At 45.0% G+C, this 26432-nt stretch overlaps 1 protein-coding gene across 1 annotated transcript; it reads right to left on the minus strand.

Moving 5' to 3' along the window:
* Positions 1-3209: 3209 nt before the first annotated feature.
* Positions 3210-25558, minus strand: PRDX6 (peroxiredoxin 6). Its single transcript, XM_073356306.1, has 5 exons — positions 25399-25558; positions 18623-18779; positions 8166-8312; positions 6616-6762; positions 3210-4200 (listed from the first exon to the last, which is right to left on the minus strand). Exons 1-5 carry the CDS (start codon positions 25488-25490, stop codon positions 4072-4074), a joined length of 672 nt encoding a protein of 223 aa, XP_073212407.1. The 5' UTR covers positions 25491-25558; the 3' UTR covers positions 3210-4071.
* Between the last annotated feature and the right edge of the window lie 874 nt (positions 25559-26432).

The raw sequence follows: 26432 nt of genomic DNA on the forward strand, positions 1-26432 counted from the left end.
TTGGAATAGTGCCCTCAAAATACTGCTAGGGATACCCTAGAGGACGCTTGGGAACAGGCAGTGGCTTTGTAGCTGTGTTGGTCCCATATTAGACAGGCAAGAGGGGTGACGTAATAAGATAGCCCCCTCACACACCTTCTCACTTTCTAGCCAGGCCTTGCTAAACTTGCTCAAGAGCTGTTAAGATACACGCTAGACCTGCCTACTTCCGGGTGAGCTCTAGAGGGCAGGTGGCCTGGCCTGGAGAAGTGGGCTGCATTTGACACCCCTGGCCTACTCTCCAGGGAGATTCAAAGTACCGTCCTAAAGCAGGGGCCAGGATGACAAAGTTAGAGTATTACTTGGCCATCTACAGCACATTTCCCACTGCTGATAGGAGCTCTGCCCCAAGAGCAGCAGAGAGGGCTGCCTCAACACAGCAACGCAACTTCTGGTTAGTAACGTTAGTTGCATTCAGTGGGGAGAGAGGCAGGACATGTAGGCCCAGTGCTATCTCTGCCCTCTGTACATACACAATTACTGGACTTGTGTGCACAAAGCAGGTGCACAGCTGCACATCTAAATTATGTGGAAATTTGCCCTTCAACGTGTCATTGGAGTTAAGAGTCAGCACCTCCTCAGGAGACAAACATGACTCAGCCTACACATCACTAAGCAGTGTCATGCTGGGGCAACACTGCACTTGGCAGGGTTTCTTCACATCCCTGCCATGAAGAGACTTTGTTTTAAATACAGGTTTTGAGTCTGCAGAATCTAGAGTACGTGCTGGATAAAACGCATCCCAGGGCACAGGCAGTCACAGGCTCCGTGCCTGACATGCACAGACAGGATGGTTGTGCAACACAAACGTGGCGAAATAACATCTCAGGTGAAAGTTTTGAGTAGCATGCAGCAATCCTCCCTTGGCAAGTAGTGAACCCAAGCCCCATGTGCCAGTTAGGTCTTGCATTTCTGGCAAGGATGTGGTCTATGTGGGTTGCAAGAATTGCCAATTGCAAACTGTCTCTCACATGGTGAAAATACCTGCCCCAGTTGGCAGACCTCTCCTAGAACAGGAAAAGGCAGCATGCTCCATGAGCAGGGCCAGTTCTGGCTTTGCAGGTTCGAGGTGCCAGCTGAACCGCTCGTTCCTGCAGTAATGGGGATAGATTTTGGCCCTGGCCACTTCATGCATAATTGACAAAGTCTTTGCTCCAAGGCTGAGGCACTGGACTCAGGGTGGCAAAGATCACAAGTTGCTATCCCAAAGATGCTCTGGCAGTCAAAGTGACAGGAAACTTTTACCCCCAGCTAAGAGGCTCTTTGTAACCAATTCACACATTTCTTTCCGTGAGAAACGTAAGGCTGAGTTGCTGGTGTAGGGCATGACTGCGGGCTAGGGGAGGCTGTGGGCTCTGTTCTGGACACACACATACTGGTTATGAAAAGTGAAAGGTGTCTTCCCTGGCATGAAATGCATCATTTTAAATGTATGAAGAGCTGTGCGCTGTGGAGGCCTGACAACAGGGGTAGGGCTCCTGCTTCTGAGGCTAGAGATCATGGGGTCAAAGCCCATGTGTCCAGGGCTTGGGTATGAAAAGTGCTGTACATTTCTAGTTTGCAAAAAACAGCTGTTATACCAACTGGGCCATAAATTTACCCTAATTGTGAGCTCAACAGCAGGGAAAGTGGAGCCAGATTATCAGTGTTCCAATCACATGAAAAACACTGATGGGAAAAGGCAACAAGGCCAACAAAGCCTGTTCTATGAAACCGTGTAAAAGTGAAGAATGGGCTGAGTTCCTCTGCCCACAAGGGGCTCTGTCATACAACTCAAGGACTGTGTTGAGTAAACAAAAAACGTGGGCCTGGAAGGTAACAGACTGAACTCAGCATGTCAGCAGTTAGGCCTAATTGGTAAGAAAAAAAGAGGCTGGACTATTCTGCCCATCACCCCTTTATTGAGTCCCTTTGAAAGAGGCTTTTGGGGGCAGATCAACCAAGGGATGCCTGGAGGAGGGGGAAGGCCATCAGGCTCCCACACCAGGACTCTCGTCCTTTGCCCAGGGTTGCTGAGTCATTGCATCATGATGCAACCGCACTGTGATCTGGGCTTCCTGACCACATGAATCAAAACTCCTGCTGGAGACCCAAGATCCTACTCTGTCTTCCCTGCCCGCCCCACTATTTTCCCTCCTATCCTTTCTCTGCTTTCCATGTGATCCTAAGGTCATCTGTACCACCTGGCATCAGCACACTGTGATGAGATACCCTATCCAGCTCTGCCCAGCCTGAGAGAGACCAGTAGAGAGGGACCAGACCAGCCAGATGATGTCCCAGACCCCAGACCAGAAGATGAGCCAGGGTAACTGCTATCATGACTGACGGGCCAGACCAGAGCATCTGGCTGTAGCTGACCTGCTGCCTGTAGCTCTGGGAACATCAACAAAGCTGTATTTCCTCCATCTTTACTACGCTGCCTCTCCCCTTTGTGCTTCTCTGTTTGTCGATTAGGAAAGGTGACCATTCTTAACATCTTGCAACTGAGCAACAAAACAAGCCCTTCCCCCCTCTTGCCCAGCCCCCAAGAAGGGAGGTCTGATGAAATAAGACTAACTGGTATCATCGCTCTTTAAATGTGAATTTGATAACCAAATTCTAACTTTGATTTACAGAATCTTTTCAGGGTAAGTGCTTTATGACTTGTTTTAGCTCCTTTTCTCTTGTGTATCCCCATCAATGACTCTCCAGGCTTTAGCATTTGTTTCTGTTTGCCATGAACTATGCAGGCTGAAGTCTCTGGTTTCCAAACCCCACCCCCTCTTTATTTAAAACTGTTTAAAGTTGGACAGCTTCCAGGTCATGTTAACACCTTTGGCTCTTTTGGCCCTTATACTCCATGGAAATGAATACAGCATCTCCCCAGGGCAAACAAGAGGGTAGGTTCAGCTAGATACAGAAAGTAAGGGTACAAAGGTATGACGTGTAAAGATAATCCTATTATTTGCTTTTGTTGAGGCTCCTGTATTTTGAGATAATTGCTTCATTTACAAAGTTTTATTAGGATGACAAATACTACCATGCTGGCATGAATCCAGAGCTCTGGCTACCTGTGGAAGTCCCCATTGCACAACTCTACCAGGCAAGGCTATGTTATTAATGTATTTTGAGCACTAATGGTGCGTGTTGGCATGCTGAGGTAAGGGGGAGATAAAACACACTACACATACTTCTGGTAAATGCTGCTTTATTTGTTGAACTCCCCCCTCCCAAAAGAAAAAATCGTCAACTATCTAAGCAAAAAACCCCATGAGAAAGACAGGTCTACAATAAAGCCATGTCACTACAGATGCGCCTACAGCTCCTCTAATGCAGCATCGGCTTTGGTAACAAACTTGTCAAAGGCAAGTTTTTGATTAACAAGTTAGAGTAATTTTAGTTCTAAAGGCACATGGCAGCTTGGACAATTCCATGAGCTACCACCCCATCCAATTTTGGCTGCTTATTCAGCAATTCTCACAGCCCAGCTGTAGCTACTTTGATAATCTTTGTCACATTGTGAATCATTATTTGCAGGGGTGCGTCTCATTGTAGGATGGGATCTTTCTTTTGAAGCATGAAGTGTTTCCATCCTGCCCCAGCACCAATATTAAAATAGGAGAGACCCATGAGAACAAGCGTTCATCACTATTACAAATCCATCATCCTCTTCCATATATTAGCAGTTTCCAGTGGAGAAGCACATTTCAGTTTTCTAGCTATAAAGGTGTGTGGAGAGTGAGTACCAAGTAGATGAATAATCAAGAATTTCATATTGTACTGCTGCTGCCCAGCTGGTTTCAAGCAGATAATACAAGGCTGCTGATCACATGGCTTACCAGAACCAGCATCTGCCATGACTCTAATCAACTCTGAGCCAGCCCCAGGATGGCTCCCTGAGAAGCTAACACCAGGCACGGCAGCTGTCAGTTTAACTGGTCTGACAACTACTCCCTGGAGCAGCCTCTGTCTGCCCTTCCCATCCCAAGGTGAACGGCTCTGCTAAAAACCACATGATCGGCAGTCTGGTATCTCTGCTGGCAGCGACTTGCTCTAAGGTTGCGGGGTGTAACGGAGATACTTCTTGCCTGACGGGAGTTCCTTGGTGAAGATTCCTTCAGGAAACAGCTTTTTGGCCTCATCCTCTGGCACGCTGGGAATAACCATGACACGGTCTCCACGCTGGTAAGAAACAGGGAATATTTTAGTGAAGCAGAGAAATCGAGGGACTCTACAAGGTTCCCGTGCTAAGAAGCGAGATTTTAACCTCCCGGACCCCCCCTTTCATTAAGGCCTTAGTCACCGTATACACTGATGTGCACATGCCATCCTCCACACCAGCGTTAAACTTCACCAGTTACAAAAGAGGTGTTACCCCCGCCGAGGCAGGAGTGGAAAATGAATATATGCTTGAGCCCATTGTGCCATATTCAGATGTGCAGCAAGACATCTGGCTGCCATGAAGCCTCTGGGACATATTCAGCAATGACTTGAACGAAGATGGGGTATGCACGAGACAGGCATCAGTAATGTAACTTGGACCAATTCAGCAGTCAGCCGGTGCACAAGACATGTAACACTGCAGCAGCAAAGGAAGGAGGTGCAGCCAGATAAGTAACTTACAGAAGGATGTAAAGGGAAAATAGGGGGACTTCATCTTTACACCTTTGCCTGCTACTTCTCTCCCAACCGGGGAACACGTTACACCAGCTTGCTGAGCAGTTCCTACGCGACAATACAACTCACCTGGTCATCACCACTGATCTGCTCACAAGGAGGAAGCTGACCCCGGGCTAGAAAAGTTGAGCTGCGCCACTGTAAGCACTCTAAGCCGATGGGAGGGAGCTCTGTCGGCTTAACTACTCCCCCCTCCCCTCACGAGCATGGTAGCTGTGTGAGCGGGAGAAGCTCTCCCACAGACATCACACTACCCACACCGGCGCTTAGGTCCATGTCACTTATGTCGCTCAAGGGGGTGACTTTTTCACACCCAAGTGACATAAGTTATACGGCAGTGAGTGCTTGTGTAGACATCACCTAAATCTTCCCAGAGAGGGTAGCATTTCCATTAAGCGCCCCAGCTTTTGTGAATTCCCCTCAAAATAACTCTTCCACAAAGCCACACACCTCAGGCCCGGAGAAGCAGCAAAGAAAACCTTTCCCTTTGATCCTTTATGAACACCCCAGCAATAGGAGCGGTATAAAAACCATGCTCTTTGTATGAATGCACAGGGAACTCCCGCATCACCAGTGCAAAACTGAAGAGTCGGGAGGTGGAAGCTCAGCCAAAGTCATGAGTTCTTTTTGGAAGCTTAGCTGATGCTGTAACACCAAGTAACTAACCCAGTGTCTACTGAGACTTTTACCACACTCCCCAACTACAGGGCATTTCACAGCAGCAGTGAGGACTGAAGCAGGAGGATCGGAGTTCTAAGACGTCAGCCTCTACTAAAGCTAAAAGCAACACTCCATGAGTAGTACAGCTCTATTATCCTTAAGCAGTCCCAAGTCCAAGGCCAGTGATGAACTCTAGCCAGTTCATTAAGATGATAACAAGTCAGAAGGATGCCCATAGCCAGATGGTGGATTTTACCTGCACCAGAAGATCTCACTTTAATAAGGCAGCAGTTACACATAGTGGTACTCAGCTGGGTTTTAAAGAGAGTGCTTCATAATTAGGATGAAAAGAGAGTCTACCCAGTGTTATGCACGACAGGAGAGAGTTGTTTAGTTTAATCATGAAAAGCTATGAAGATTTTTCCGTTAGGAAAAGTGACCTAGATGGGTCTATAAGATACCATGGATCAAACGAGACTTCTCTTTGATACAGATAACGTATGCAAGCATCAGAATGGTCAACTTCTGTAGGACATGGGTCTCCTTTCTCAGATTAAGACAGACAAAACTCCTTTGTGGGCTCTGGAGGACTCCAGATGGTTTGTTTGCAAGAGAGTTTTTTTCTGAAACCAGGGCAGCACTGGGCTCTGCAATTGGCACAACAATTCTGCTTATCATGCACAAGCAGGAGCAGAATCCAGCTCATTCTGCCCTAGCCTTGCAGAGCCCACACTGATAACAGGAGGAAAGAACTTATCATTAAACCAGCCACGTATGACTCTTAACGAGCGCAATGTGGACAGTGCCTTTCAGCAGAGCTGTGTGGAGAAAGATAATTCCGTTTCATGGAGGATTGCGCTATTTTGAGATCTGGTTTGCTCTGGTTAGGAATTAAAACTCAAATTCTCCACCCCAGGGAATGGAGTCCCAGCCCTGGGGCAGTCTGCATGCCTGGATTCCATCGCAACGTCGATGAAATTGGACTGTTGCAACAAAAGTCTGATTTTGCCAAATCAGAAAATTCCGATGAAACATTAGTCAGAATTCTCCCAGCCAGCTCTATTTCTCAGCCTCAAGGAGTGCCCTTAGCATGTCCCAGGATTGCAGGGATTCTCACGATCCACGTCTCTTAACACATCCTCTGTATGATAACTACCTAACTTCACCTTGTCCTGAGAATGGGCAGAGGCTCTAGGAATGGTCCTTCTCTACACCCAGAACTGCCCTACAGCACTGGGTTGTAGCTCTATAGATATTTACCTTCCAGTCCACTGGGGTAGCAACCTTGTTCTTTGCAGTCAGCTGTAGGGAATCCACTACTCTTAGGATCTCATCGAAGTTTCTGCCAGTGGTTGCTGGGTAGAGGATTGACAGTTTCAGCTTCTTATCTGGGCCGAAAACAAACACCTGAACAGCAGAGAGACATAAGGAGCTACTCTGGGAATCTGAATAGAAGAGTAACCTGAATTTATATCAGCTACAAGCATTTAACAGTGTCAGGTAAGCCACATTTCAGTGAGACAGGTATTCCAATATGGATAGTTTCCCTCATCCATCAACCACCACACTGCCTCCTTCAAAGCAATTCCTGCTCCATAGAATCATGGATTATTAGGGCTTGTCTACAATACCTGCTGGATCAATGGACAGCAATCGATCCAGCGGGGAGGGGGATGGAGGGGGGGAGGGTCGATTTGTCGTGTCTATACTAGACACAATCGACAGCCAAGCACTTTCCTGTTGACTCTGGTACTCCATCAGAGGGAGAGGCGCAGGCGGAGTCAACGGGAGAGAGTCAGCCGTCGACTTACCGCAGTGAAGACACCGCGGTAAGTAGATCTAAGTACGTTAACTTCAGCTACTTTACTCATGTAACTGAAGTGGTGTAACTTAGATCAATCCCCGCACTACTGTAGACCAGGCCTTTGGGTTGGAAGAGACCTCAGGAGGTCATCTAGTCCAATCCCCTGCTCAAAAGCAGGACCATCCTTCCTACCCATAATCCCTATACTCTCCCTCTTCTGAAAGGCAGTTGTGGGTCCTGTCCGTTTTAGACTGTAAGCATTTAGGACAGAACAAGTGTTATTTACATTGATGGCACTATGTTTATTATAAAACAGCCTCATCTCTTGTAGAGGAAAGATGCAGCCACATACAAAGGAAAAACGGCCATCTACTCTTATGCAGTATCTAATATTTCAGGTGTGTGGTTTATTTTACTGTGTGGAGCATTACCACCACCTCCCTCTGTGGGTCCCTACCTTGAAAGGGGACAATAATGGTCTTTTAATGTTGGTGCTGGAGGGGAGAAGGAACGTCACAAAACAAATTTTAGGCATCCACAGAGGCCCTCTGCCCCTGTTTAGTTCTACTCCTTGCCCATTTGAGATCCCAGACAAAGAGTGTTACCGATCTCGTCACACTCTCAGCAGGACAAAGGAGCGCAGGATCAGCAAACTAACACGTAGTTGGGAGGCAGAAGCAACTGGCTCCCGGATAGTCTCCCTCATCTGTCTCCCTACCCAACTGAGGGTAGCTATAGCTAGGAGAGGGATCACCCACCCAACCCCCCCCCCCCCGGCAAACCTCAGCGGGACAGGATTCATTGAATTGCTTTGAAGATCTGCTCCATTCTCCAGCCAGTCAGTTACTCTAGTCACTCGTATGCAATGGACTGGTTACTTAGGCTGCTGCACGGGGGTAGTGTGCTAGTATAGACAAGGCACCAGGGGCTTAGGCCCCATGTCATCCAACCCTATTCATGCCCACGCCTGGTCTACACTACTGCCCCACATGCAGCCTGTGCTCACCACACGCGCCGTCAGCGGCATGCCATCCTTGTCCCGCTCGTCTGGGTCCAACATGCCCAGCTGGATTGAAAGGTCCCGCTTTGCATCGGCAATTATGGGAAAGGGGAGCTTCTCTGTGGGCTCATCACCATTGTAAGCATTGATGTCCTGTAGCAGGAGGGGAGAGAAAGCACAGGCATGCTCAGCACTTTCTGAAGACTCAGATCAAAAGGGGAGGGGGGAAAAGAGAAATCCGCTCCAATTTTACGAGCGACACCTCCAGATTTCAATGTATGGATTAACATGGTACTCCTGGGCCAAGGCAATGAGGATTCGTGGCTCAGGCAACCTTAGATTTCTGGGGTGGGGATTCTTTTCTAAACAAGATTTTGAATTCGATTCTCAGTGCTGTAATTACCCATTGGGAGTGACATTAGCAGAGGACAAGAGGGCAGATGTGTGGAGGAACAGGGCTACAGTGTAGAGAGAACTTCTTTCACTTTTACAATTACAGGTACTTGCTCCCTCTCCCATCACCCGCCACCACCACACTGACTGTGTACCTGGTTTCTACCTTTGGTTTCTACCATTTTTAAGCGATAGCCTCACTGTAGTTTGTACAGAGACAAGGAAATGCCTCCCCCAGCACCGATCAGAGCTCTGTCACAAGAGATGGTTTACTGTGATGATCACTGCCTTTAAGTACAGGTTGGTGTTCATTGTAGGATGTGCAAGGAGCTTTATGGGTCACTTGCTCATCCTGTATAACTCAGTCACACTCCGCTGTGGGCTTTCCTTGCCAGTGAGGCTGCCGTTCAGTGCTCTGATGTTACTCTGCAATTAACGTGCACTACTGTTGCAAGAGGAGAGGACATTTTCTTTCCTGTACTTGCCAAACCCCATCAGTCAGTGGCATGCAGGCAGTGGGGAGCAGCCTGGGGAGGTACAGCCGGCACCAAGGGACTAGATTTAGGATCATTACAGTCTCTTACCCAAGATCATGACTCCTATTTTCCTTTACAGAACTTTCCCTGGGGAGGGGAAGAATAGTATAGAAAGAACCTTGAGGCACCAACCAAAGGAACAGAGGGTTGGCCAAACTGGATCAGAGCAGAGGTCCAATTAGTCCAGTATACTGACAGGGGCCAGAACCCAGATGCTTCAGAGGAAGGGGTACACACCCCACCATAGCAGATGTGAGATAATCTGCCCCCATGTTAGGTCATGCCCTAGTCTAATAGTTGAGAGACCGACATAAGTTCCAAAGCTAGAAAAGTTTAATATTCCTTCCAAAAATGTTAGCAGTGATTATAACAGCTCTGGATAGCCTTTGTATCCACATCTCATCTCTTCTAAATCTTACCCCAGGCTTGGTCTCAACAACTTCCTCTGCCAGCAAGATACACAATGAGATTAAATTGTGTATTTCACCTGATCAGTTTTGAATTTGCCCCCTTTTAGTACAGTTGAATGTGCCCTTGTCCGGGTGTAAAGGGACTGGAGGGAGAAATTGAATACTCTGTATGAGCACTAAAGCAGTAGGCAGAATGGACTTGTGCTTCCAAGGACCAGATTTTATTCTGTTGGGGGAGTCCACTGTGAAGAACAACATTACAAACAAACTCTGTTTATCAATATGGACAGAAGACACTGAATTCCTTCATGTCAGCAGGGCCTACAACAGAAGTTGTAGTACATATAGTACAAATGACTGAAGCACTTTAACCTCTGTTACAAACACTATATAAAGAAAGGTTTCAGAGTAGCAGCTGTGTTTTTAGTCTGTATTCGCAAAAAGAAAAGGAGGACTTGTGGCACCTTAGAGACTAACCAATTTATTTGAGCATAAGCTTTCGTGAGCTAAGTGAGCTGTAGCTCACGAAAGCTTATGCTCAAATAAATTTGTTAGTCTCCAAGGGGCCACAAGTCCTCCTTTTCTTTTTATATGAAGAAAGTTACGTTTTACGTAGGCATGTCAATTAATCGCAGTTAACTCACAAGATTAACTCAAAAATTAATCATGATTAATCGCACTTATAACAATAGAATACCAACTGAAATTTATTCAATATTTTTGGATTTTTTTCTACATTTTCAATATTAATTTCAATTACAACACAGAATACGAAGTGCACACTGCTCACTTTATATTATTATTTTTTATTACAAATATATGCACTGTAAAAATGATAAAAGAAATAGTATTTTTCAATTCACCTCATACAAGTACTGAAGTGTAATCCCTTTATCATGGAAGCGTAACTTAGAAATGCAGATTTTTTTGGGGGTACATAACTGAACTTATGACAAATGTTTAGCATATGGGCACGTAAATGCCTTGCAATGCCGGCTACAACAGTGCCATTCAAACACCCATTCTCACTTTCAGGTGACATTGTAAAGAAGAAGCAGGCAGCATTCTCTCCTGCAAATTGTAACCAACCTTGTTTGTCTGAATGATTGGCTGAACAAGAAGTAGGACTGAGTGGACTTGTAAGCGCTAAAGTTTCACATTGTTTTATTTTTGAATGCAGGGTTGTTTTTGTACATAATTCTACATTTGTAAGTTCCACTTTCATGGTAAAGAGACTGCACTACAGTACTTGTATGAGATGAACTGAAAAATATTTTTTTTGTTTTTTACAGTGCAAATATTTGTAATCAAAACTAAATATAAAGTGAGTACTGTACACTTTCTATTATGTTGTAATTGAAATTAACATATTTAAAATAAATGGTATTCTCTTGTTGTTTAAAAAGATTAATCGCGCTGTTAATCACTTGACAGCCCTAGTTTTAAGTAGTACAATGCAACATCAATCAATATCACACTTACAATATGTGCTGAAAGACCCCATATTTTGGGCAAAGTGTTTGAATTGGAGCTCAGATAAAGAGCGCTCACTGATAATGGATGTGAATCGTTCAGTACATGCGATTCCGCACCTCTGAGAATTAAAAAGGTCCCATTACACACAGCTAGAGTCAAATTTAGACCTGGGGTAAGCCGGTACAACACATGCCGATGTCAGTAACAGTTGCACCACTTAGATCAAGGATACGTTCGGCCCCTGTTCTTTAATGGATGGAACTTTGCTCTCTAGTCAAGGCCTAGATCCAGCAATGACACCCAGGACAAGTTACCTGACTATCCTCAGTACTGGCTGGAGAGGGTAAAAAACACAAGAGAGAATGCAGACCAAGTCAGATTCGAATGGAAAATGCAATGCACATTTGCTGGGAAAAAATTATACCGTATCCACCCCACCTAGCATTAACCAAGGCCGTCAGTCTAATTTTCAGGGCAGGTTTAAAATAGCTCAGTGGTGCACAGTTTGCCTGGGCAGTGCGCTCCAAACACAGCTATTATTAACTCAAGTTTTCCAGGTCACTAATGTACAGTTATCTCCCTGATACAATTTCACTACCAGCATGGACAGGGCCTTAACAGTTCCATTTCTATTTTCCATGGACTCTCTGCCCCCTCTGGAACCGGGCACAGACAGCTCTTGGGACTTCAAGGCAGCAGAGTGAACAAGGCTATTTTTAAAAAGCAAGTTTTAAGGTTTTGGAATGGAAAAGACAGGTGAACAAGGAGACTATTAGGAACCCGTAAGAACAACTTATCTTCCAGGCCTGGCTGTGATGGGGTGTTCAGCTCATGCTTGCCCTGAAAGGGTTAATGAAGACAAAGAAGGGGGCTAATTAACCCAACAGGCTGGCAGCTGAGAGATGGCTAAGTAATCCCCTGACTGAGTGAGGGAGGCCAGCTAAGGAGGAATCAGCTAGATTGGGGTTATAAAGGCAGGAAATTCACAGCAGAAAGGGGACTGCAGTCACTCCCTGGGAGAGCGGAAGTGTGTTTGGGCTGGAAAACCCAGAGAGAGAGAGAGAGAGAGGAAGGTAGGAGAGGGCTCAGGGAAAGGCAGTGAAGCTTAGAAGGGAACAGACTTTGATTGCTGGCTGGAGGGTCCCTGAGCTGGAACCTGGAGTAGAGGGTGGGCCTGGGTTCCCCTGTCTGTCAAGTCCTTTCCAAGTCCCATTTAAAAATGTATTTATATAGTTTGTAGTGACTTGCTTAGTGTTTACGCAGCATAGTAAGAGCAGAGCCACTGTGCCAATTATAGTTTGTAGAACAGCAAAAAGTCTGAGGCAAACAGACCATGTTTTCCCAGAACAGCAGCTCTCTTGCTACCAGCACTGAACTATTTCTCCCGTTTTCATCGGAGTCTCCCACACAATATCAGTATCTATGTGAAGACTGATCCTTTGGTTATGTGTCACAGCCAACTCTTTATTGCCATAAACCTAATGCGGTGCTAATTCCTCAAGGATATTTTAAATTTGTTTGTTACCACTCAACTCCTAATGAGTCTGGAAAAGCCTCTCTATATTCTCTTTATGCTACTCTAAGACTTCTACAATTCCCACAGCATGGCAACAATATTTTATACAATTAGACAGATGTCTTGTTACTACTATTTATATCTTGTATAGAATTAAGCTGTGAGCTTTTGGGGGCTGAAATAATCTTTATCTCTACTGCAGCCTCCTAGCTAGAGCTGTGTGAATAATTGGGTTTGGGTTTTTCTGGTTTGGTGGCTAAACAAGGTGGAGCGTTGTTTTGGTTTCACCCAAAACAAAATGCAAGTTGGTTTGGGTTGTTGTTTTTTTTTTTTGATGAACTGAAGTTAAAAAAAATTCAAGTTTGACCAGAATCTAACATTTTGTTTCACAAACAGTGTTCCGTTTGATGTTTTTACTTTTAAAAAAACTAAAATTAAAAAAAACAAACAAACAAACCACACACACTTGTTGTGGGTGCAGTAAAACAGAAATGTGCTAGGAGTAGAGCTGGGTGAAATCCTTCAGACAAAGCAGCACAGATTCAGGTTGACAAACATTTCACAAATTGGTGTTTAATTTGCTGAGTTGTTTCTGTTGGAGGGAAAAGTAAATTGTGGATTCTTTGTAATTTGAACTTTGAAGTCTTTAAACCACGATTTGAGAACGTCAGTAACTCAGCCAGAGATTAGGGGTCTGTTACAGGAGTGGGTGGGGGAGGGTCTGTGGCCTGCAATGTGCAGTAGGTCAGGTTAGATGATCATCAAGTCTGTGAGTCTAAACAGAGTGCTGCTCTATAAAGGGATCTAGAAAGCTCACTGAACGGACTGTTCAATCCAGAGCAAGAGAGTCTCCAAATTTAGAGTCTGACAGGGTGCCTAAACCAAGTCCTAGCTTTCCTCTGGCCTTTCATACCCTCTCACCACAAGAGTCATCAGCAAGGTACTGGCTGCGCTAGTCCCTGTTTGGTGTTGCGCTGTCGGTCAGTCTTTGGACTGGATTATTCTCTTTTAATTAAAGGATTGTGGCTTTTCTGAACCATTGTAAATCCCCAGGCACCTCATGAAATTCTGTATGAAAAAAAGTGAACTGGCTTCACGGGAAGTCTGGAGGGTAAAGTGCACAACTGCCAGTTTCTCCAGTTTATTTTTAGCAGCAAAGTCCTGAGATCTAAGTTTACTCTATAGCCTGGTGTGATGTGCAGCGAGCGGTTTAGTGGATGAAGACATGGCATTCTGGACTTTCATCTAAGTCTACGAGGCACGTGGCAGGAGTCCAGAAAAAGCTTCAAGAAAATGATTTGGTGGCTGCAGTCCAGTCTAGCAGGGGCAGCTTCCTGCATTACAACTTACACTGTGTTTGGCATTCAGAGAGCAAGGGCTAATTTGACAATAAATGCACCGGCTTGCCTGGAAAGAGGTCTCACCCATTTCTAGATCCAGGCAGCCCATCACTAACGTAATGAACCAATAAAAGGAAGCTGCTAGATGGATTCATAGGCATGCAGCATTATCCCGCATCATTCCACAAAGCTTCAAAGTCTCTCCATCAAAACTGAAAAACAAAATTAAACTCCACTATAGCCATCTCCACTGTTTTGATATAGGTAAATATTCTTGTTTCTATTACAGCCCCTGAAATGTATCCAGTTTAGAGCTGTTGATGCTTCCCAGAAATAATTCCATGATATTTTTCCTTTCCTCACCTGTTTATTGAAAGATTATTAGCATGATTATTTGTTTTGAGAGATCTGCTCCAGAAGGAGCCAATCCTTTTCATGCAAATACCCCTAAATGAGAGTAAAACAAAGAGGAGAAGCAGCACAGAAGCAGCAATATCTAAGACAGAACCACCGCTAAACAGTTCAGAGGTTCAAAATGCTTTAAGTGACCCATCAGATACATAACTCTGGATCAATCAAGTGTCTTCATTCAGGAAAAGCTGAGCCTGGAGGAAGAATCCACAGGATTTAGTTATGACTTCTGAGAAGCTAAGTCATTCCAGTCTCTCCCCTACTGCCACAGAGCTTCATAAAAAGTAACTGCAATCTTCACCTTTCAATGCAGTGAAACAATCCAAGGCTCTTTCAGCTCCCCTATACACTGGTATTTCCCTCTGTCCAAGTTAAAATAAGCCGGTGTCAGTGAAGCGAATGGCAGTAGGCTTTTCTCACCTGAAGATGCTGAGGGTAGTTGGGCTGAGACAGCAATGAAAAACAGGACCATCGATGCCTGCTAAGGTAATAATAGCATCAGATGTTGGTGATCACTGCAGTGATCATTTAGCTTGGGGAGTGAAGATCTCACTTTCTGAAAGCTATTTATCACTTGCTTACATCAGCAGAACATCAAATACTGAAATTTTCCTTCTGATCACTTAATTGAAAGATGAAAATATGTTTTCACTGACTGCATATAAAGACTACTACAGCTTGTGAGTGGGTAGGCAAGTTATAACCTGACTGATGCCACTGACATTAGACTACTAGAGAACAAGCTCCGTTGGTACAAGAGGGAAACGTCACTTCTGCATATATAAAATGGGACACTGACTGTATAGCAAGTTGAACCATAATTTATATAACTTCAGCGCTTCTTCTCCAGTTATCACAAAGCTCTTCATAAGCATTAATGAATTAACATGGGGCTGGACAGGACCTTGAAAAGTCATCAAGTCCAGCCCCATATGCTGTGGCAAGACCAAGTAAACCTAGACCGTCCCTGACAGGGGTTTGTCCAACCAGTTCTTAAAAGCCTCCAATGATGGGGATTCCACTGCCTCCCTTGGAAGCCTATTTCAGAGCTTAATTTAAGGGCTGTTATAAATAGGATGGTGATCGATTGTTGTCCAAATCCACTGAAGGTAGGACAAGCAGTAATGGGCTTAATCTGCAGCAAGGGAGATTTTGGTCAGATATCAGGAAACACTTCCTAACTAAGGATAACTCAGTATCGGAACAGGTTACCAAGGGAGGTTGTGGAATCCCCATCGTTGGAGGTTTTTAAGAACAGACTGGAAAAACACCTGTCAGAGGGTCTAGGTTTACTTGGTCCTGCCTCAGCGCAGGGGGGCTGAAATAAATAACTTCTTGAGGTCCCTTCCAGCCCGACACTTCTATGGTTAATCCAAAGAGAAAAGTTTGCTGGACAATAGCAGCACAGATTGAGAAAACTGACTCTTTAGCTAAATTATGCTCCTTCTCTAATCTCCTTTTTGTTAGATCTAGTTACGAAAGAAGCTGCAATTTAAAGGGCAATCCTTACTTCATAGGCCTCAGTCTAGGATTTCATGCAGTCTGCCTTTGTCTAGACAGATGATGACCAGCTTTCATCTACAAACCAGTTTGCTATCTCTGGTCATTAAAGCTGTCTGCTGTGTTCAACAACTGAGCAGGGGTCTCTTGGTGCTTTGCTCCTGGCTTGTTGCTTACAGACGAGCTGAATTGTGATCATCCCAGTTCAGTGCTCTGGGTCTCCAGCATTACCCTAATCACTTCTCTAGTTCTCCTGGGATCTATCCTGGCATTTCAACAGTTTAATGACCAGAGGAACATAGACATGTAGATTGTCTCCAGTATCAAATGTAGAAAGATGATTCCAAAATCAATCAGTTGTCTTTGCTTCTGTTAAGAACAGCCTTCCATACTTCGTAAGTTAGATGCTAACAAGAAAGAGCTGTAACCCACTGGAGCATCCCACTGGTGTTTTATCATCTCTCCCTCACTAATCCTGTCTCTGATGCAGCAGGGCTCTTTTCCACTTACTTCAAAAGCTCATAGTCCCAGTGTGACCCTCTACTCTCAAACTCACATTAACCAACTGGTGAAGGTGTCATGCCATTGTCTTAGAGTCAGCTGCTGTTTATGACTCACACCATCCCTACCAGGATGCTAAAACTGAGCAGTCTGATTCAAATCCTAGTTCATTTTCCTTTTAGGAACCATTTTGAAGCCTAATCTCTAGTTTCCAGTGGAATCTTGTGCACATTAAACAGACATTTCAAAGTTTTCTATAATGCTGTACATCTATAGGCTGCTTCAACAGTGAGACAATCTCCCAGTTCATGAGAATTGGCAACATTTGCTAGAGCCACCCACGAACAGAACAGCAGTGACTGCTGGAGACCAATATTCAGCTGCATTGGTAGAACTCTGTGGGGACGGAGGACTGGAAGAGCTGGGGTTATTGCAAGTCAGGATTGAAATGTGTTCACAAGAGCTGAGAGGAGAAGTTATTCATAGATTTTAAAGCAAGGATTATGATCTTAGTCTGACCGCCTGCATAACAGGCCATAGACTTTCACATAGTAATTCCTGCCTCAAGCGTGTAACTTCTGATTGAACTAGAACAGAGCTTTCAAAAAGGAAACATCCAATCTTTCTTTAAGACTTCAAGTGACACAGAAGCTACCACATCCCTTGGTAAGTTGTTCCAATAGTTAGCCTCCCTCAAACATTTGCACTGCATTTCTAGTCTGAACTTCTCCGGCCTCCCACTTCCAGACACAGAATCTTGTTCTGCCTTTTGTCCTGTGGATTAGAGTCCTCTCTTAGATAAACCTTCTCGCTGTAGGGACTTCCAGAAGATGATCAAAGCACCTTTAGTCTTCTCTTTGATAAGTAGATTGAACGTCAAAGCTCATTAAAAAGCACATTTTCCAGACCTGAAATCACTCGTAGCTCTTTTCTAAACCCTGTCCAATATTTCCACATCTTTTCTGAAGTATTGATACTAGCACGGTGCACAATATTTCAGTAATGGTCTCACTATAGTCCTATACAGACATAACACCACTTCCCTATTCACACTCATTTTCCAACTTACGCCGCAAAGGATAATTTCAGCTCTCTTGACCAGGCACCACATTGGGAGTGCACGTTCAGGTGGCTATCAACCACAACCCTTTTCTCAGTCTAACCTGCAGGTCTCAGCAATTGCTGACTTTTCTCTGAGGGCATCATTTTGTTCCCATACACATTAGGAAACTCCCTCCTGCCTAGCTCCTAATTTGAAGGAATTTTGTGCTGCAAGAATGATTAGGATGCCATGAACACTGGACTATAACAAGAGTGATTAAGGCAGCATTAAGGAAGTGACTAATACAAAGCCATACTCCTTTCCATATGGTGGAGGCAGAGCCTTAGCTTCAAAGCTTGACAATCAACCACTTCAAGAACGAAAAGAAAAGGTGAGGGATAGACAGGGCAGAGCTGAGCCAGCTGAGTCATATCCTCTAATAAAATTACAAATATCTGCACTCTGATCAAAATACTGAGCCCACTGATCAGGCATGGGAGAGAGTCAAAACAAACAAAAAAAACCCTACAAGCAGCAAAGATTTCTGAGACCCAGAACCTGGGGTGGAGGTAGAGTAGTGACGAAAAGGTGTAGCCTGGCCAATTGTTTAACTACACTGACAGTTTGTTCTTAAAAATGTTCTAGAGACTGAATTTAGCCACATTTATTGTCTAAATACAAAGCAGCACAATATGAAAAAGGGACAGAAGTACCTTCGTTCCGGGAAGCAAATTCTCGCAGCATGTTCACATTATGTAAAAGGTGTGCTTCAAAGTCATGAATGTCAGCTGGTAGTATTTACAGTGTGATTTTTACAAGTTTCAAGACTCTTTATACTTAATTAAAAATCCAACCCACCAGTTCCTTAACTTGTTGTTCTGTTCCTTTCTTAGCTGTTTAAATACTACATCCCAAACTAGTTGGGTGTAGAGGTACAACCTAACCTGCGCTAGCATATGCCTTTCGTGTATTGTGGCTTTGATAGGCTTCCTGTTTTCTAATGACAAAGTTGCCTTCAGCTTTGCAGTGTTGTGGGATACTTGGTATGGGTGTACAGAACTGAAGGGAGAGCAGAGTACATTCAGTTAACATAACTTTCCAACACACATCTATTTATATTTTAATACCATACACATACCCATTAATGTGGTGTATACTACACCTACCATATGTATTGGCAACGAGTGTATGTCTGTCAGTCAGTCAGTGGCTTTATTCCATTAGTGTGCTTATGTTACAAAGCAAGACCAACCCTTCTGCATGCTAGTAATAATACAGGCAGTTATTCAGGGCTCCCTCACAGAGTTCCCTGCTGCCAACTCTTCACCCCCAGCATACCTTACTCCAGGCGAGATGGTCACTAACGTCATCAATAGAGAGGGCTATCATTTTAACGTTGCGCTTTTTGAACTCAGGGGCCAGCTTTGCTGCTCGACCCAGCTCAGTGGTGCAGACGGGAGTGAAGTCACGGGGATGAGAGAAGAGGATGCCCCATCTGAAAGGGAACAGAATGGAGAACAGCAACAGAATGAGCCCAGATTCTGATTAGGAATCTGTTAGACACACGGAGAAATACCTAGCTGCAGATGGTATTTTAAGCTTGCTGGCCTCAGGAATTAAGTGCACTGTTCATCTCCTCATCAATTGAGCAAGGAATTCCTTTAAGAGATCCTCCTTGTGTCTCCATCACTGTAAGAGGCTGAGGTGAAGCAAATCTTGCAGAATGACCCTTCAGGCTTTTAGAACTCTTCTCCCCAATCCTCACTCTTCATTCTCATCTCCCTGTTTTGCCTCTCCACATTAGCTTAATGATGCCCACAGTTCACATGTCATCATATCAAAAGATAATAAACTAAAAAACTTTAAAGTGATTTGTCTCCAGTGGCTGCCACTTCCACTCCCATCCTCCAGGACAAACGTTGCATTTCTTTGTCAAGTAGAATCACCATAAAGTTAATGCCGATGTATACAGTATACTCGTTAGACCTTTTTAGTGCCACTGGAACAAGACTCCGCTACTAAGTCACCTGAATTAACATCCTGAAAGGGTCACTGATATTTTACAACCTCAATTATTACCTTCTGTGTAGTTTTCATCTGGTCAGTCACCTCTAGATGGGGACACCCCTTCAAAATAAGGTGCTGGGTCTTGTCCTGGCCTAGTTTGTTATACTGAACCTCAGAATAGTAGTAGTTAGCAGCTATGTGCCGTGATGGCTCTAGGTTCTGGTGTGATAAATAATACCTAGCTCTTACATAGTACTTTTTATCAGTAGATATTAAAGTGCTTTATAAAGGTGGTCAGTATACCTGAACCTCTTTTACAGATGGGCAAACTGAGGCATGCAGAGGGGACATGACTTGTCCACGCTCACCTATCAGGCCAGTGGGGTGGGGTGAGGGGGGTCTCCTGCATCCCAGTCCATTGCTCTATCCACCAGGCCACATCACCTCCCCATTGATAAGCTGGGAAGGACCGTTTTAAAATAAATAAGTAAATAAATAAATAAATGGGGAAACAACCCACATAAGCACTATTACAAAGAGTCTTCAGAGATGAAGAACTTTCTGTAAGTATGACTCAATAATTAAAAAGGAAGAAGTAAGCATTTCTTAGAACACTTTTAGCTAGGTAACTGGGATCTCCATAACGGCTAAAAGTGACAGGACCTCATGCCGTGAGCTCATTAGTAATCCCAACATCAAGTTTCTCTAAGAAAAATCCTGACCCCAGATACATACAGTACTTGCCACACAGCATTTTTTTTACTTGACCCACAGTAGACATGAAACACATTAGTCCACACTAGCCTGTGCAGCCTCCACCTTATTTGATCTGCACCAGCAGTGTTTACCCAGGGACAAAACAAGTTACAGTTTAGCTCATAGATCTGAATTACTGTGTGATGAGCATGGTAGTTAGGGGAGTTTATGGCTTTGCACCTTTTTATTACTGTATATTATCTGGTGAAAACTACCCAGCTACTTGTAACAACACTGAAATATAAAAACTCAAAACTGTTGTAGAGATAAGGCAGAAAATCTGCCAAATTTGGCTATTATAGACTTGCTAATTTTCAAAATATGCCATGGGGAGCAACGTAAAATTGAAAGTAACTCCCAATTGCACTTCCTTTTAGGGCTGTCTCATGATTAATCACACTGTTAAATAGATGGTATTCTATGATAGTTTAACTATTTTTGGAGGTTTTCTACATTTTCAAATATATTTATTTCAGTTACAACACAATGCAAAGTGTACAGTGCTCACTTTATATTTATTTTTTATTAAAAGTATTTGCACTGTAAAGAATAGTATTTTTCAATTCACCTAATACAAATACTGTAGTGCAATAACTTTATCATGAAAGTACAACTTACAAATGTAGAATTACGTACAAAAAAGTGCACTCAAACAAAACAATGTAAAATTTTAGAGCCTAGAAGTCCCCTCAGTCCTACTTCTTGTTCAGCCAATCACTCAGACAAACAAATTTGTTTACATTTTCAGGAGATAATGCTGCCCACTTCTCATTTACGTCACCAGAAAGTGAGAATAGGTGTACTCATGGTACTATTGTAGCCGGCGTTGCAAGATATTTATGTGCCAGATGCTAAAGATTTATTATGTCCCTTCATGCTTCAACCACCATTCCAGGGGACACACATCCATGCTGATGATGGGTTCCGCTCAGTAATGATCCAAAGCAGTGCAGACCAAAACATGTTCATTTTCATCATCTGAGTCAGATGCCATCAGCAGAAGGTTGATTTTCTTTTTTGGTGGTTCGGGTTCTGTAGTTTCTGCATCAGAGTGTTGCTCTTTTAAGACTTCTGAAAGCATGCGCCACATGTCATCCCTCTCAGATTCTTAAATCTTGGGTCGAGTGCTGTAGCTATCTTTAGAAATCTCACATTGGTACCTTCTTTGCGTTTTGTCAAATCTGCAGTGAAAGTGTTCTTAAAATGAAGAACACGTGCTGGGTCATCATCCGAGACTGCCAGAACATGAAATATATGGCAGAATGCAGGTAAAACACAGAGCAGGGGACATTAAACTCCTTGGGGGATAACTGGGTCACAAATTTAATTAATGCATTTTTTTTTTACGAGTAGCAGCATGGAAGCACATCCTCTGGAACAGTGGCCAAAGCATGAAGGGGCACATGAATCTTCAGCACATCTGGCACATAAATAATGCTGGCTAAAAAAGTGCCATGCAAAAACCTGTTCTTATTTATAGTGTCACCAGACAGTGAGAAGAGGGGCAGCATTATCTCCTGTAAATGTAAACAAACTTTTTTATCTTAGCAATTGGCTGAACAAGTAGGAGGACTGAGTGGACCTGTAGGCTCTAAAATTACACTTTCATGACAAAGAGATTGCACTACAGTACCTGTATGAGGTGAACTGAAAAAATACTAATTTCTTGTTTATCATTTTACAGTGCAAATATTTATAATCAAATATATACACTTTGATTTCAGTTACAACACAGAATACAATACACCTCTACCCTGACATAATGCGGTCCGATACAACGTGAATTTGGATAGAACGTGGTAAAGTAGTGCTCCGGGGAGCGGGGCTGCTTTACCTTGTTATATCTAAATTTGTATTACCGCAAGCAGTTCCTCTGCACCTCCCCCCCATTACTTGCCATGGCCCCCCCGCCCCAGCTCACCTCTGCTCTGCCTCCTCCCCTGAGCACGCTGCAGCTCTGCTTCTCCCCCCTCCCAGGCTTGCCAGGCCAATCAGCCTGGGAGGGGGGAGAAGCGGCGCTGTGGGGTGCTTGTGGGAAGAGGCGGAGTGGAGGTGAGTGGGGGGGGTGCAGAAAGTAAGGGGGGGCAGAGGAACCATTCCCCGCCCCAGCTCGCCTCCGCCTCCTCTCCTGAGCGCGCCACCGCCACTCTGCTTCTCCCCCCTCCATTCCAGGCTTCCCGTGCCAAACAGTTGATTGGCGCGGCAAGCCTGGAAGGGAGGGAGAAGTGGAGCAGCGGCGGCACGCTCAGGGAAGGAGACGGAGGCAGAGCAGAGGTGAGCTGGGGCGGGGAGCGGTTCCTCTCCCTACTCCGATACAACGCGGTCTCACCTACAAGACGGTAAGATTTTTTTGGCTCCTGAGGACCGCGTTATATCGGGATAGAGGTATCGATATGAAAATGTACAAAAACATCCAAATTAATTTTTTTTGGAGTTAATTGCATGAGTTAACTGCAATTAATTGACAGCTCTACTTTCTTTGCTTATTTAGCTGACTGAGTGGTGCAGAATGAACTATGCTCAAATAGTTTGTAGTCCAGTAGGAATACCTCCAAAGGTCAAATGCTGAACTGCATGTACAGAGGGTAACAGGCTGAGGATTACGAAAACCCATGACTGTGCCTAGAAACCCAGCAATGGATTTTGAAGAGTGGTGCATTTACAGGAATCTGATTTTATGGATATTCCCTTCTCTGGCGCGCACACACACACACACACAGACAGACTAGCTGGGGCTCCTGGCCGGTGTCTTGATCCTCAATAACAGGGTTTTTTTTGTTTGTTTGTTTTTTTAAAATAGAGGGATTTTTAGATCTGACTGCATCCAAAAGCCACCATCCTACACATCCAAACGAGACCAGTATAGCAAACCTCAGTCTGTTCCATCCCCCAAGCTCAGTCAGCTGACAGGACACCCATTTGTATCTGACAGAAGCCAGGTAAATTATTCTGATATGTAAATGTGAACCCTAGTCCCAAAGGAATCTGGATTTTTTTAAATTTACTTCCCCCGCTACTTAGATGAACTCTGTGCGCTTCATTTCCACCAGCACCGCCTACCTATAACATAGGATAATGGTCTTATCCCTCCCTTGTAAAGTGCTTTGAAATATACTAAGCATTGCTAAGTTTTGTCTAGAGATTGGGCTTGGAATGGAATCAATTCACTCCACCGTTGCTAATCTTGGGATAAAAAACGACAACCCAAGTTTACAGAAAACTTTGCTCCTCAACAATGCCTTCCATGCAAGGAACTCAAAGGGCTTATCTACACTTAAAATGCTACAGCAATACACCTGCGCTGCTGTGGCATTTCAGTGTAGACACTACCTCTGTAGATGCAGGTAATCCACCTCCCCAAGCATTCTTTCAACGACTGAGCATTGTCTACCTGGGGATTTAGGTCGGCATAACACCACTGCTCAGGGGTGTAGGTTTCTCACACCATTGACGGATGTAGTTAAACCCTAATATTCTAGTGTAGACCAGGCCAAAGTACTGCAAATACAATAATGAACTGAGATCATACCCCTAAGAGGTAGCACACATGTCACAGATAAGGACACTGAAGCTCTGGGAAGTCAAGTCACAGGAAGGGTGTGATAGAATAAAGAGAACCCAGTTTGATTCCCAGTATCCTGCGATGAGTGCTAGAGCAGTGGTGCCTAGTCTGTGACCCTGGAGGGCAATTGTGATAAGCAGAACATTTGTTTGATTATGAATGGAAAGCAAATACCCTAAGCTGTGCCCTGAGCCTCTGCATCAGTCCTGCTGCTACCTGAGGGAAATGTGGTGCATGGCCTCCCACCAGTCTCCCACAGCCCAAGGAGCAGCGTCAGGAGCATTCCCATAGTCCTGTCCCTCCCCTTGGCTGTCTGCTGCCCTTTTGAAATAATATATTTGGCCCTCAGGTGGCAAGCTTTGGGCACTACGGCAACAGACTGTTTCCTCATGGAATACATGAGCACAGACCATTTCAAAACCATCCCCTTCTGCAGGGCTGGCTTTTGTGCTGCCATCAAACTCCACTAAGGGACCAGCAGCAGTCCAGTGACAGTCAATCACAGTGGCTTCTCCAGCTCAAATCAAGTCACACAACGGTGGCCCTACCCAGTGTAGAGATTTCATCTTTTTACTATCCCTACTTCCTTCACTACCAAATCTAATACGTTTCCTTTTATTCCACCATTCAGGGCACCTGACAGCGCATGGTGCTATGCGAACTGTCTCCAGCAGCATAGTTCCTCTACTTACTCTCTCAAATCTTCTTTAATTTCATGCCACCAGATTATGTTGAAAAATTGCTGCCTTTTAATGCCCTACCAGGAAACTGCCGTCATCCCAGACCCATAAAACGCATCTGAAATGACTGTTACTATAATTTCAGATGAACAAACATTGGACATTAGATATTGAACAAACTGGCACAGCAGCGTCTTTTTATTTCAGTCACACTGCTTTGGGGGCTGAGGTTGTTCTACAGATAGCATGAAAGTTAACAGTCTTTTATACGTCCCCCTTGGGGAAATGGGGTATAAAGATACAGATTTGTTTCCAAGTTCCATTGTCTGATCTGTTTGCCTTTTTTGTTATTTAATATGAGTAATCGGACATGAAATATTAGAGCTTGTTGACACAAGGTCAGAAATGACTCAGCTGTTTCAAAGCCTACATGGGATCCTGTTCTTTCCAAATCCCACACTGGTTCATACCAGTAAGTGTCATCCTCGGAGACTGAGCAACTGGCCTGATAACATATGTTCTGGCAACGTGGGCACAGCCCTTTGTATTTCACACTACAGCATGCTCCCTATTAGCGTTATGGAAGACACATGCGCTTTAGACTGAATAGTAACTATGGTGAGCTAAATCCTCAGTCCCCTTTTAACTACTGTACTTGCTGTGTTCCACTGATGAACAACAGACAGTCTAGCGGTCCTATGCAGAGTTCCCCAGGAAGGTACGTTACGCATGGAGCTGTCGACTGTGAAAATACTGGCCTATAGGAGTCTTACTATGGAAATACCTCTTTCAAACGTCAAGGGATTGCCAGACAGCTTAGTCCCAACATTTAGGATTTGTAAGAAATGTTGCAGAAACAAACAGTCAGCCATTATCCCCTCCCCGCCAGAGAGGAAAAGAGCCCAGCCACTTCTTCCCCCTCACCTCCTAGCCCTATAACCCCCCAGAGAGAAGGAGAGAGGAACCCCCCCAAAGCCTCTTAACCCTATAGCTCCGCCTAGAGAGAGAAGGAAGAGAAGCCAGCCCACCCCCGCAGACCTCGAAAGCCGGGGCGGTGGGGGTCTCTGTCCCCTACCCCGGGCCCCCCCGACACGGCCGGCGCCACTCACGAGTCTCCCAGGAAGTCGTGGAAGCGGATGCGGCCGTGCGTGGTGTCCACCTCGAAGTTGGGGGCCTCGTCCCCCAGCAGCAGTCCCGGCATGGCTGTCGGCCTGACTCCCCGCGGGCGACGTGCTGGAACTGCGGCGGCGGCGGCAGCCGATACAGCCTCCTGCAGGGGGCGGGGCCCGGTTGCCGCAGGCGGGGCGGCCACTGATTTGTAGCGGAAGGAGCAGATCGCGCCTTGCAAGGTGCGCAGCTAGTGGCTAGAGCAGCGGCCCCGGGGCTAGGACGCCTGGGTTCCAATCCCGGCTCGGCCCCTGGCAAGTCACGTCACTCTGTGTGTCTAGCGTGCAAGCCCTCGAAACAGGGGCTGTCTCTTGTCACGTGTTGGGGTCGCATCTAGCCTAGTGGTCCCCAACATTTTCCATCACGCCCCCCCATTAACGGTAATGGAACCTGTGCGCACCCCCCACCATGATTGGAAGCCTGGAGCTGAGGCAGGAGGCTGGGGGGCTGGGAGAGGGCCAGGGCTGGAGCCCAAGCTGGGGCTGAGTCAGGGCTGGGGGCAGAGTGGAACCCAGAGTTCTGGGTGGCACTCCCTCCTGCCCTCCGTGTCGGCCCGCCCAGATCCTGGTGTGCCTCCCCGCCTCCCCCCCCCTCGATGTTCTTCCACACCCCCCAGTTTGGGAACAAGTGATCTAGCCCTTGGTTAGGGCTTCTAGGCCACTACCCAAAATACAAATAGGAATCACACCAATAACATGCAAACATCACTTCCATAACCCAGTTCTCAAACATTAAGGAAATAGTTTAATACTATTTTAAAGACAGAACAATTAACTCTAAATAGAAACTAACCTTTATTAAGACAGTATGAGGATAAGCAAGCAACATGAAAAAGAATAATAAAAAAGCAGCATTTTATAAAAACATACTCTATTAATACAACTTTTTGTATCAGCTTCTCTGAGAAAAGCTCTTAGGATAGTATTACTGGCCAGAGGTGCAGCTGTCTGCACAAGGAAAAAAGTTGCTCCTTAAA

This window comes from Lepidochelys kempii, chromosome 8, assembly GCF_965140285.1.
Source record: "Lepidochelys kempii isolate rLepKem1 chromosome 8, rLepKem1.hap1, whole genome shotgun sequence".
NCBI lineage: Eukaryota > Metazoa > Chordata > Testudines > Cheloniidae > Lepidochelys > Lepidochelys kempii.

Excerpts from the sequence above, each read along its gene's own strand:
- PRDX6 (XM_073356306.1), bottom strand. The coding sequence starts at position 25,490 with ATGCCGGGACTGCTGCTGGGGGACGAGGCCCCCAACTTCGAGGTGGAC. Across the intron at positions 6,763-8,165 it reads TGCCGCTGACGGCGCGTGTG|GTGTTTGTTTTCGGCCCAGA; the intron begins GTGAGCACAGGC and ends TCTGCTGTTCAG. Across the intron at positions 4,201-6,615 it reads CTACCCCAGTGGACTGGAAG|CGTGGAGACCGTGTCATGGT; the intron begins GTAAATATCTAT and ends GTTTCTTACCAG.